The sequence below is a fragment of the Tenrec ecaudatus genome, chromosome 10 (assembly GCF_050624435.1).
Source record: "Tenrec ecaudatus isolate mTenEca1 chromosome 10, mTenEca1.hap1, whole genome shotgun sequence".
NCBI classification, from domain to species: domain Eukaryota; kingdom Metazoa; phylum Chordata; class Mammalia; order Afrosoricida; family Tenrecidae; genus Tenrec; species Tenrec ecaudatus.
In genome coordinates, this window is record NC_134539.1 from 31,262,002 (window position 1) to 31,273,992 (window position 11,991).

The 11,991-nt window shown below is 57.9% G+C and overlaps 1 protein-coding gene across 1 annotated transcript; it reads right to left on the reverse strand.

Annotated features, from left to right (window-relative positions):
* Positions 1 to 957: 957 nt before the first annotated feature.
* On the reverse strand, positions 958 to 11,991 carry NOL6 (nucleolar protein 6). Its single transcript, XM_075560030.1, has 26 exons — positions 11,863 to 11,991; positions 10,531 to 10,737; positions 10,331 to 10,447; positions 8,591 to 8,770; positions 8,127 to 8,295; positions 7,836 to 7,964; positions 7,582 to 7,748; positions 7,381 to 7,501; positions 7,177 to 7,235; positions 6,983 to 7,084; positions 6,715 to 6,830; positions 6,409 to 6,586; positions 6,171 to 6,293; positions 5,893 to 6,041; positions 5,680 to 5,755; positions 5,286 to 5,426; positions 5,039 to 5,156; positions 4,793 to 4,947; positions 4,475 to 4,638; positions 4,112 to 4,264; positions 3,798 to 3,895; positions 2,935 to 3,059; positions 2,745 to 2,834; positions 2,285 to 2,479; positions 2,076 to 2,177; positions 958 to 1,943 (listed from the first exon to the last, which is right to left on the reverse strand). Exons 1-26 carry the CDS (start codon positions 11,899 to 11,901, stop codon positions 1,794 to 1,796), a joined length of 3,423 nt encoding a protein of 1,140 aa, XP_075416145.1. The 5' UTR covers positions 11,902 to 11,991; the 3' UTR covers positions 958 to 1,793.

The following is an 11,991-nucleotide window of genomic DNA, read 5'->3' on the forward strand; positions in this document are numbered from 1 at the left end:
TCCAGATAGATGCCAGTCATTTAAAAGGCCCTAGAAAAAGGACTACCCCTCTCACAGGGATCCCAACCCCACCCAGCTGGAACTCCCAGGGAGAGCAAGAAGGGATGGGACAGCAACTCAGGCTTCTTAGGTGCCAGAGTCAGACCATGCCATTTCGTAGGTGGGGAGGCTGAGTCCCACAAGCAGCGGTTGGTCCATGTCCACAGGTGGAAGCAGGCCCTGGCAGTCCTGCCTGGGGGCAGATCCCATCCACCAGCCACAGGACTAGTTTAGAGCCAGGATGTCCAAGGGCCTGATGCTACAGGCCTGCATCTGCGCTGAATGACACACAACGGGTTAAGCCAGCCCGCAAGCTTGCCCCTCTCCAAAGCCCACACAGATGGAGGGACTGTGGATGAGGACCCCCAAAAATGAGCTGGAAGAGCCCAGCATTCACGGTCCAGGGGCTCCCCAAGGCTACCATTAGGTTTCTTTGCAGGGTGGGCCTGGACTCACAAGGTCTATCAATGGAGACCACTTTGCACAGTTAAAACACAGTCCTTCCAGAAGGCCCACCAGCTGCCAGGCTGGGGTCTCCACGAGACAGATACCCTGTTTACCTGGAACACCTACTTAAGAGGCCCATTTTCATCTGTGGACGATGTTCAAGAAAGAACTTTCGACGATATATCAGGCTTTATATTTCACCATACTCACTACCTGTCCTGGGAAGAACAAGAAAACGGACAGTCTTTGTCCTTGGCATCTTCCAGTGGCCTTTCCTACCCCACCCTCCGCCCCCCCACCTACTTAGGAAAGGCGCTTCTTCCACCTGCCCAACACCTCCTTGAACATAGTGCAAAGTTTGGGAAGCCCCAACACCAAGGAATCTACATGCACATATGCTTCCTGCTCCCAAGGCGGTTATTTCTAGAAGACAAAGTTAACACAGGGCAAAACAGAGACAAAGCCAGGAACTCGAGAAAATGAAGCAATTTAATTCCAAACTGGAGCTCTGGACACTGGCAGTGCTCCTGCTGTCTGGGCGTGCACAATGAACTGGACCCGCGTGAAGGCCCTGCCCAAGCAGCAGGGAAGGGACAATCCCCCCAGGCTGAGGTTGAGGAGGGGGGTCCTATGTGTCAGAGGCTGCTGAGAAAGCAGTGCAGAGGACCTGGCCGATTGAAGGCAGGCCCCCGCCCCCTGATGTGGGAGCAGCTGGAGAACAGGAAGTCCTGAGCAGTGTGGGGACTGGGCAGCTGGCCAAAGGCTGGCACCCAGAGCTGCAGAGACCTATATGCTGAGGTCCTGGCAGCACCACTCTGTGTGCATCTCTCTGGTCTGGGGGACCCGAGACCACCAGCCCCCTTCACCCAGCCAGTCCTTTGCTGTTCAGTTCTTTCCGCTATCTCCACCCTGGGCAGCAGCACCCAACAGGAGAGCATTGTGTCCCTTCAATGTGGCCCATTCAGACCCACACAGACCCTTTCCATCACTCACTGGGGTGCCTGGCGCCCCTCAGGAAGCGCCACCCCTCCTGCCCAGGCCCTGCAGGCACTTGCGGGCTAGGCACGTCTGGCACTGGGAAGGGCAGATTTGGTCCTGGGAGCAGGCTGAGAAGAAAGCGGTCTAGGTCCAAAGCAATAGGTGACCAATGGGCTGTTCTTTCAAAGACAGTTCCTCCTCCTCTTCTAGGGGTTCAGACTGATAGGTCCTGGGGTTCCGAGGAATCAGGGCAAAGTGGAGAGTCCATAGGCGATGAGCATGAAGCAGCCAGCCCACCAACATCTGGTTCCAGGTGCTGTTACTGGGGCTTACACAGCCCACCTCTCGCTCCGCGCCTCCACGGCCTGCACCAGGCCCTCACCCAGGACAGCAAAGTCCTCCAGGATGGCCTCCACATGGGGCACCATCGCCAACTCCCCGCCACGAGACACTGCCATGCGCCCCTTCATGCCGGAGGCCTGGCGGAGTCAGAGAATGCTGGTGGGTGAGATGGCCCCACAGGACATGCGAGCCCACACAACTCACAGAGTGCAGCTCACACAGCCCCACGTGCACAACACAGGAAGCCCCAGCACCAGAAGCCAGCTCACCTTGAAGGGCTGGGGCTGGAAGCTGGGGGGCTTCCAGAGGACACCGATCACCTCTCCACCATGCTGGTCATAGAAGAAGAGCGCCAGATCCCCAAAGGCCGCCTACAGGGGCAGGAAAGGGACAAGTGGGCACATGGGTGCTGCAATGTCACCTTCACAGCCCAGTGCCTCCCAGAGGTCTCCTCTCCAGCCCCCTCGACAGGACCTACCCTGAGCTGTGCCAGATAGATCTGGGGAGGGTCATAGCCCAGCACCGGCATCAAGGGCGAGGGCCGGGGCTCAGCGAACAGGCCCCGGCAGAAAGAGGCCGCCGGCAAGTCTACAGCCTGGCGATGCCGGGGAATGTGACGGGGAGACAGGCGGATTAGCACGTCGTACATGTCCAGGGGTGGCCGGAACACCGTCTGAGGAGGCGAGGGAAGAGAGGTCAGCAGCAGGACTGGGAACCCTTCCGTGGGTGCCCCTTTATCCCTTGCATGGGAAGCCACACAGGTGCAGCTGTGGTGAGCTTGATCTGGCAGAGGAACACACACCAGAAGCATGAGGCCTGGCCAGAGCCAGCTCCCCAAACAGGGAACGGGATAACTGGGAAGGCCCCCTGAGCTCTGGACTACAGGTTCAAAGGCAGATCCTTCAGTGTCCTGGAGTCACTCTTGGTCCGGGGCTTACCCGGATGTCCCCAGGCCCCCAGGGATCAAGCAGCTGCTTCTCCAGGACGGGCAGGGCCTCAGCTGCCAGGACCACGAGCTGCTGCAGGATCTGGGGGTCAGGGGGACAGAAGCATTCATGCAGACCTGACCGTGTGTTTCTCAGCACAGCCTGAAGCCTATGTTGCTTAGGGACAGGGAAGGGGTTGAACCTGGACTGAAGGTCCATCCTGTGTCCACAAAGAGCTTTTGCGGTCCTGAGGGGTAAAGATGACCATGACAGGAAGCCGTGTCCGGGCTGCCAAGAAGCCACTGCGCATCTCGGCCTGATCCTCCGCTGAAGACAAGGTGAAGCCCGGTCAGCCGGCCCCTCCCCAGACACCCTCCTCAGCCTGGCTCTTCCTGCTGGAGGCCCAGCAAGTGGCACCAGAGGCTTTCCTAAAGCCCTGACCCCAGGTGGCCAGGTGACAAAAGAACACCGCACTTGCCTCCAACAGGAGGGCGCTAATCTCCGCCTCGGCCCAGCAGCAGAATTTTCCACTGCCTGGCACACCCGTTCATTCTGGTTTCCGGGAGTGCACAAGCTGAGGCCTGCCCCTATCCCACTTTCCCCCACACACCTGGGGAATTAGGAAGCCGATACCCTGCTTTATGCTGGCACTGGGGACGCCTCATATTACCACTGGAAGTCTCCATCCCCACCCTCCAGGAGCTCAGGGCACCTCTTCTATCCGGGCCCTTCCTTGATCCTTACCACCAGACTTCTCACCCGGTATTTGGGCAGGCACCAGACTTCTCACCCGGTATTCGGGCTCCCCACCCTGCCCTTCTTGCCCCCCACATCCCTAAGCAAGAGCTTGACTACGCCTCACAATTCATCTCTCAGGTTGGCATGCAGCGCAAGGTTTGACCTGGCCCTCCCGGTAACAGCTTCCCTCTACCCCGCCAACTCCCCCCCCCCCCCCCTCCGGCCCACCCGTCACCAGGACCAGGCAGGGACAAGCCAGCTGCTCTACACTCCAAAATGCAGTTTCCCCCCTCCCCTCCCAAGTCTGACCACAGACCTGCCACTCACCACTGAGCTCGTTGTTGAGGTTGACGACAAGGGGACTGTTCTTCCAATCAAAGGTTGATACCAGGTAGAGGAACCGAAGGAAGCCAACCTGGGGGGAGCTGAGGCAAGGAGTGAGCAGAGCCAGCCTGAAGCCTGCCCCCCTCAGCCCCCACCCCTCTTATCACCTACAAACCTAGGTGTGGGCCAGCCTACAGGAGGGGGATCTCAAAACCCCTCAGTCATTTGCGTCCACCTACCACCACCATCACCCACCCCCATGTACAGCCCCTCGGAAGACTGGCAGCCCCTTGGACTGGGCAAGCAGCAGCACTCACCTGGGTGGGGAGAAGGGCTCTGGGTGCAGGAACAGGGCAGCGGCCACCAGGTCCAGGCTCTCATCAGAGAAGCCCTCGCCTAGGAGCTGGGCGCGCACCCACCGCTTGGCTAGCCGGGCCACCCCTGAGAAGGCTGGGTGCTGCTGTTGGACTCTAGAGGGGAAAGGAGAGGGGTCGAGAGGCCAGGCACTGAGCAGTGGAGGGACGGTGTCTCTGACCCAGCGCCCAGTGGCCTCTGTGTAATGCCCCACACCTCACATCCTCCCAGATTCCTGCCTGATCCCGGAGGCACATGCAGCCAGGATTGCCAAATGGGGCTCAGAGGCTTTAGCACAAGGCTAGCCTACAGGCAGGTGGCCATACCCGTGCAGGGCGCTGGTGAGCAGGGGCAGCTGCTTCGTGTCCCTCTCCAGGCGGAGGGAGGTGGGCGTGTCCCGCAGTGTGATCATGCCCTCGGGGCTCCGCATCTCCCTCAGGAGCTGGGGCTCCCGCTGATAGGCCACGCGTACTCGGAACACGAATCCATCCTGTTGGGAGGGGTTTAAGGATGGAAAGAGAATGTCGGTCCGGGGCCTGGGGGATCATATGGCCTGCATCTCAGCGCCGCCCCCCCCCCCCCCCCCCCGCCTGTTATCACAGGGGTATCCTCCCCAGGGCATCCCTGCCCTGTGCCACACCCACCTTGAGGACGTCCGTGTGGGTGGCCGTGGCCCGGCACTGCAGCCCATGCTGCTGCGTCAGGATCTCAGCCAGGCGCAGCTGGAAGGCAGCTCGGACCCTCCTGACAGCCTCGGCGTCCTGTGGCCACTGTCCACTGCCCTCCAGGTGACACACCACTGGGGCAGGAGAGGAGCGGCCAGGGGTTGGTCTTTGACTGCAGGTGCAGTGGGTGCTGCCCCTCCCCACGACCCCCACAAGCTCCCTTACCAGTCATGGGCTCCACATAGGCTGGGCAGGGCTTGTCAGGCCGGGGCACCAGTGAGGCCTGCTTCCGCAGGCGCTCGTAGTAGGAGTAGGCCGGCCAGGCAGGCGTGGGTGGGAACACCTGTGGGTGATGCGGGGCTGAGGAAGGAGTATGGACTCAAGGAGAGGGCCCCGAACTGGGAAAGGCGGATGATTGGAGAGGAGCTGGGGTCACAGAGCAGAGAGGGTGACCTTCCCCCTTACACCTCACCTCTGTGTAGCGCAGCACTGGGTGAACACCCTGAACAGCAGACACGGTCAGCGGGAGGCCCTCCAGCCCCCACAGCAGGCGGCTCAGTTCATCGTAGCAGCGCACGACACTGGCCAGGGCCTCCTCCCCTGTGCTCGAGGTCTGAGGAAGAGAAGGCAGTCAGGAAGCCAGGCCTTACAGAAGAACCCAAGTGACACCGCCATTCTGGGGGGACTCAGCTGTAGAGCCAGGGCCCCCTCTGCTGGAATGTCTAGGAAGTGCATCAGGGCCCTGGCCAGCCAAGGGCCCTGCAGAGGTACTGATGGCTTTTTCTACGCCACCCACCCACCCTCCGTAGGCTATCTACCTACACTAGACAACGACTAGGCCAACCTCCACCCAGAAGGACCCTTACCTCCTTTGGGCCTTGAATCAAGGCATCCAGGAAGCTCCCCACATAGTGGACACAGGTCTCTGGGATGTCTGCATGGCTGAAGAGAGGTAGACCAGGTGAGGGCATGAGGGCTGGGCCCCAGGAGATGAGCCCCTCCCACCAAGTCCCAGATCAGCTCCCACCCAAACTGCCCCGCCACCCACAGTAGCCCGACACTCAGCTGACAACACTCACTGTGCCAGGAGGTGGGTGACCACCTGCTGGGGAATCAGGCGTTTCTGGGCCATGGAGGCTGCCTCCCAGACCACAGCTTCCCGAATGGCCCCATCTTGGAACCGCCGGAGCTCTGAGCGGGGTCCCCACAACTTGCGGAAAGCAGCAGCCTGAGAAGCAAGGATGATCTTGGGGTGGAGACCAAGCAAGAGAGGCTGTCCCGACTACGTGACCTCCTCCCCTGTACTTCTGGGCTTTCCAAGACAGCTGACTCCCATCCCAGCCCCAGACTGCCTCACCTCAGGCTGGTCGGCCTCTGGACCCATCTCAAGGACACTGGTCAGCCCCTCAGGCTGGAGGAGCAGCCCCAGGGTCAGGACTCCCGCGTCTTTGTGCTTCGGAGGATCCTGGCTGATTTCCCACTGCAGGGGGGTAGAGCGACTGAGTGACAACCTCCCACCGCTCTTTCTCACTAGAGGGGCAGTGTCGTTTGTGTCCCTGGATTCAGACCCTCCCCCCAAACCCCTATCATCTCACCTTGGGGATTGGGGGCCGAGAGTGAGCCAGCAGGTGCAGCCGAGACCCCAGGCCCTGCTCCAGGAGGGTGGTCAGGGGCCCCAGTGCAGCTGAGACATAGTCCCCACCGTAGTCTTGCAGCTCAGGCCCCAGCTTCAGCCGGTGACATGCTGCCTGCAGTCGGCTTATTGGGCGGAGACTGGGGTAGAGACAGACAGGAGGAATCAGTGCCAGCTTGCCCTAAGTCCCCCTCCACTCTCAGGAAGGTCCAAGGTCCAGTCATCATAGCCCCAGGAAGACAGCACCCCCTGCCACTCTTCAACTCACTGCAGGATGTGGTCAAAAGTCCGGACCATGGGTTTGGGGGTCATCAGCAGCAGCTGGAAGCTGTCCTCAGTTCGGCCGTCCAGCAGCGCCATGGACAGCTGTGCCTCATGTTGCACCTGGGCCACAGGGTTAGCAAGAGTTCAGATGTGAAATGAGCACCCCCAGAGGGGGTCCTGGGCCAGGGAATGTGCTGGTCCTGCGCTCCTTGGAGAGGAGGTTCTGCAGTTCCGGTATAGCAGCAAAGACGGGGTCAGGAACCCACTGATACCTGGTGGTAAGTGGAGGCGGTGACATCAGCACAGACATTGAGGCGGCCGGAGAAGTCCAAGAAGACAACAGGAAAGGCCTGGTGGAAGTCAGCCAAGGTGGGCTGGGGGCGAGAGAAGAGCCCATGAGAGAAACCAATGAGGGATGGGGTCTTATCTCCAGCCCTGGTCCAGCCCCAGCCCTGCCCCAACTCACCAAGGAGGAATCTGAGCTGAGACATAAACTGATGCCATTGACTGTCAGATCCGTGGTAGCTGGAACAAACCAGAGAGGTGCTGGGGATGAAGACTTAAGGGTCTTCCTTGGGGACAAAGCGCTAAAGACACCCTCCCTCAGCCCCAGTGCCTACAGCTGGCGCCCTCTTCAGTCTTGATGGCAAGGGCCAGACTGAGGTCTCACCCAGAAACTGCAAGGTGCTTCTCAAGACCTGGTAGCCGCTCATGGTGGTGTGAATCTTGCGAGTGGACACGAGGAAGGCCACCAGCATGGAGATCAGGAACCCAGTGAACCCACCCAGGCCCTGAAAGAGATGGGAGAGGCCTGAGCTCAAGTCAGTTCACCACTCACCAGGACTGTGAGGTCAGGCCACTCCCAACGCACCTGGTCTAGCTCCCGCTGCCGCAGCCAAACCTTCAGAAGAGCCACACCATCCTTCAGGCCTGGGGCCGAGCCCAGCACAGTGGACAGCAGCTGCACATGGGCCTCCAGGACTGTGTCCTGCAGGACCCATGTGTTGTAGTGGGGTGTGGGGGGCTCTTCGGGGCTCCCTGTGGAAGCAAGGGGCAAGACATGAGGAAAGTAGTCCCCGTGACATCCCGTCCCCTGGCTCTACCCTGGCCCCGGGGTGGGCTCACCATCAGTGCTCTGCCCTCGGTACCAGGCAGAGCGCACATTATTCTTGGTTGGCAGCAGACGGCAGGGGCGGAAGAAGTCGGGCGGAGGGCAGGGGTGCAGGCGCACAGTGACTAGACGCTCATCCTTCCCTGGATGGGGACAGAGAGCATTGAGCAAGGCAGTCTCCACAGCACGCCTTTCAAACTCGAGACTCTTGCACCTACTCCTCTAGACTTGAGGGCCTTATGCACCCACCTCCACCCCCCACTTGTCACCCATGTTGGGTCCTCAGCCCGCGGTGGGCTTCCTACCATGTGGCCGCAGCAGCAGCAGCGGTTTCAGGTGGCAGCCATTGCTGTAGGAGAAGCGGACGCTGCCAAAGAAGGGGTCCTGGGCCAGGTGGTGAGCCAAGTGGGCCAGGTAGAGGGCGCGCTTGCGGAAGTAACGCTGGTTCAGCCCATCTTTGTCCTGTAGGATCTCCTGGAAGAGCCGAGGGTGGACAGACAGGAAGATGAGCTGTCAGAGAACTCAAGGGCACCGATGAAGCCAAGGTGAGAGCTCCAGTAGGGGAAAATGAGGCTGCAGGGCTGAGCCAGACCCAGAAACATCAGGCCCAATTCTTAGAAGAGAAAGGCAAAGGCCTAGAAGGGCAGCAAACCACCCCAGGGCACATGGAAGCTGAGCTCCGGAGGAAGGCAAGTGGGAAGGAGGGAGGGCCCAGGGGACTGCAGATGACAACACGGCAGGACTCTCTAGCCCGAACCACGAGCCTCACCCTGGGCATGGTCAGTGCTACATCCACATTAATGTCCGGCCGAATGCAGGTGCCCAGAAGGTAGCTTCCCACGACGGTGACTTGGGCAGGGGGCAGGAAACGAAAACAGCCCTTCACAGTATAAGGCACTTGGTGGAGAGGTACTCGAACTCCAGCTGGGAGCCATGCCTGGTCTGTCAGCTGTGGGGACAGACAGTGACAGGGGTAGATGCAGTTAGCTTCCCAAACATGCTTTCTGCATTTCACTTCAATAGCAACTTGGTCATAGTTGCTCCGGGCAAAATCATTTTGATCACCTGGATGCATCCTCTTAAAAATGCTCATTTCCACCTTCAACGTGATCCAGAGACTGGTCATTGCTCCCCTGCCGCCCATCTGAGCAACTCCATCCTTTTCAGCCGACCATGCACAAGTCGCCCTGACTTCTCCTTTGTCCCTCCCCATTCTACTCCCAACAAAGCACCTTTTCTTAACCCCAACAAGATCACACCACCCCTCTCCAAGAAACACCCACCACAGATCCCTTGCTCGGAGTTTGGTCTGTACGGCTGGGAGTGACACGTGCCTCTCTCTCCGTATCTCCTCCCCAAACCAAGCTCACGGCCATGGAGTAGTTCCCACCCACAGAAGTCCTATCAGACTGTAACTCCTTACAGGAGTAGAAAGCCTTGCCTTTCTCCCACAGAGCAGCTGGTGGTTTTGAACTGCTGACCTTGTGGTTCCCACCCCAATGCATCACACACTATTCCCCCTCATTCAGAACTGGCCAAGCTCTTGACTTTGAGCCTTTCGGTAGTAGCTGTTTCCCGTTCCTGAAATGTTCCTCCTCCCTTGAACCTTCCCACAAGTGCCACTTCAAAAGCTATCCTGAGTGCCCTATTCAAACCTGTCCAACACCTCTCCTCTCTGACACTCCTAGCCTTCTTCCCTTACCTGACTTTTGACTTTTCCAAGGAAGTATTTACCACCTTGCATCAATATCAATTCAAAGGCAGCGAGAGAGTTGAGAACAACATTACAAGGAGCCCTGGTGGCATGGTGGGTTAAGTGTTAAGCAGCCAACTGCAAGGTTGCTGGTGCAAACCCACCAGCCATACCGTGGGAGAAAGATGTTTGCTCCCATAGAGATTTAAGGTCTCTGAAACCTTAAGAGACAGTTATTTTGTGCTTATCATCTATTCCCCACTCCACCTCCCAACTAGTTTCATTCACTAATGATCCAAGGATAAGAATATTGCCAGACCGGGGAGGGAGGGGAAAAAAAAAAAAAAGAGGACCTGATGCAAAGGGCTTAAGTGGAGAGCAGATGCTTTGAGAATGATTGGGGCAGGGACTGTATGGATGTGCTTTATACAATTGATGTATGGATTGTAATAAGAGTTGTATGAGCCCCTAATAAAATGTAAAAAAAGAAAAGAGGAGAAAAAAAAGAAAATGATTAGGGAAAAGAATGTACACATGTGCTTTATACAATTGATGTATGTATATGCATGGACTGTGATAGGAGTTGCATGAGCCCCTAATAAAATGTTAAAAAAAAAAGAATATTGCCAGACACCCGTGCTCTTCTTGAATGAACGAGGATGTTCATGAACACGCAGCAAGTGGAGCCTCCTGGCAGTGGGAATGAGTTCTCTACCCTCCCAGCCTCTCCAGAGACTAGCATGGTCCCTGTCTGAGATGCTCCCACTGAGAAGGACCTCCTCTGGGCATCCCAGGCCCTGGGTCCATTCACCTTACCTCAGTCTCAGAGGTTGAGGGCACCCTGAGGATCCGCTGGTTGACCTCCCGTAGGAAGGCATCAATGCGCTCCTTCTTCTTCTCGGACAGGCTCACTTCCTTTAGTAACTCCTCCACCTGTAAAGGGAGAAGAGCTCCATTCAGTGGTCTCAGGGTCCCCGGCCCAATGCTCATCCCAACCCCCAGTCCTCCAACAGTACCTGTAAGCGCAGTAGGCTGGAATGGAACAAGCTCTCGGTCTCCCGAAGGCGGGTCAGCTCCTCACTGGTGGGTTCCTTGTACAGTTCCGCCCGGCTGAGCTTCACTGGCTGCAAGACACCCTCTGCCGGAGACCCTGACTCTACCCGTCTCTTCAAAGACACTTTCTTCCTTTCCTTGACTGCGCCATCCAACATTGGCTCCATCACCTGTCCCAGTGAGAGTGAAAAACCAGCATGCAACCACCGGCTGCACTAAGTACCATGAGAGGGTTTAGACAAAAGCTTCACCTGCTCCTGGCTCTACTTTTAAGTGGGGGTCAGATTCTGTAAAAGTCAAGATAACTAGTGCTTGGAAGTTCAAGACACTTTGAAGTAAGAGCTGTCTGGGCCTTGCCCCAAGCCCCCTTATATTTCCAGGTGCCCTGAATGCTGGGACTTCCTCTCCAGCTGGGTTAGGCCTGGGTCATCTCAAATGCCTTTTTCAATCTGACTTCTACACAAATCCTGCTAGGTTTCATGTTCCCTAACCTAGCAAGCCCCGACTCTATCAGTACTAAATAATGCACGGATCCAAAGTGGGTGAGGACACCCCCTGGGGGGCACTGCAAGGATCCAGGGGTGGGTAGGGGGGTGTTGTTAGAGCAGAAACCTACACTAATACCTATTTGATCCTGGATTATGGACTACAGCATAAAAGGGTTTTGGGGTAGTATAAGAGTTTTTAATTGCCAAGGGACACTGAATAATTTTTTTTTCTTTGAAAAAATAAAAACAAGTAGGCCAAGTAAGTTTGGGAACCTGTGCCCTAGAACTTGCTGACCCATGAGTGTATACTTCCACGACGCTCCACCCTCACAGCCCTAGCAGAAGACAGACCCTTCAACGAGGGCTTGTTACTGCCTCAATGCACACCTGGTAATCACGATACGGTGGGAAAGGAGTTCAAACCCAGGTCTGCGAGATTCCATCCCTTCCCTACAGCCCTGGGCCCACTCCCTCCACAATAACACCCGGGAGTGCCACCTAGTGCCTCGATACAGAGGGAGTACGAGAAGAAAACCCGGTCCAACGTCAAGAAAAAAGACCCAGAGGATGCGTAGGAGCGCCGGTGCCGAGATGAAGAACGGAGAGACGCGCCAGGGGCGTCAGTGCTTCCCTCCAAATCCTGGTGTCAATGCCCCACCTGGAAACGTCGGGGCCACAGACTCACTCCCGAGGGGTCCCGCCCCCGTAGCCCACGCTGGCGAGTGGTCAGACGCAGGCATCTACAGGCCCCTCCGTCAGGCAGGGCTGTCACATTCAGCCTCCATTCTCTCCAGGGTCCTCACTCACCTCCAGCTCCCCGGCCGCTCCCGCAGGCGCAGGCCCCATGCTGCCACGAGCCGCTGCCACGAGCCGCCGCAGCACTTGGGGGTTCAAGTTTGGTCCACTCGGCACCACTTCTCACGTGGGCGGAAGTGG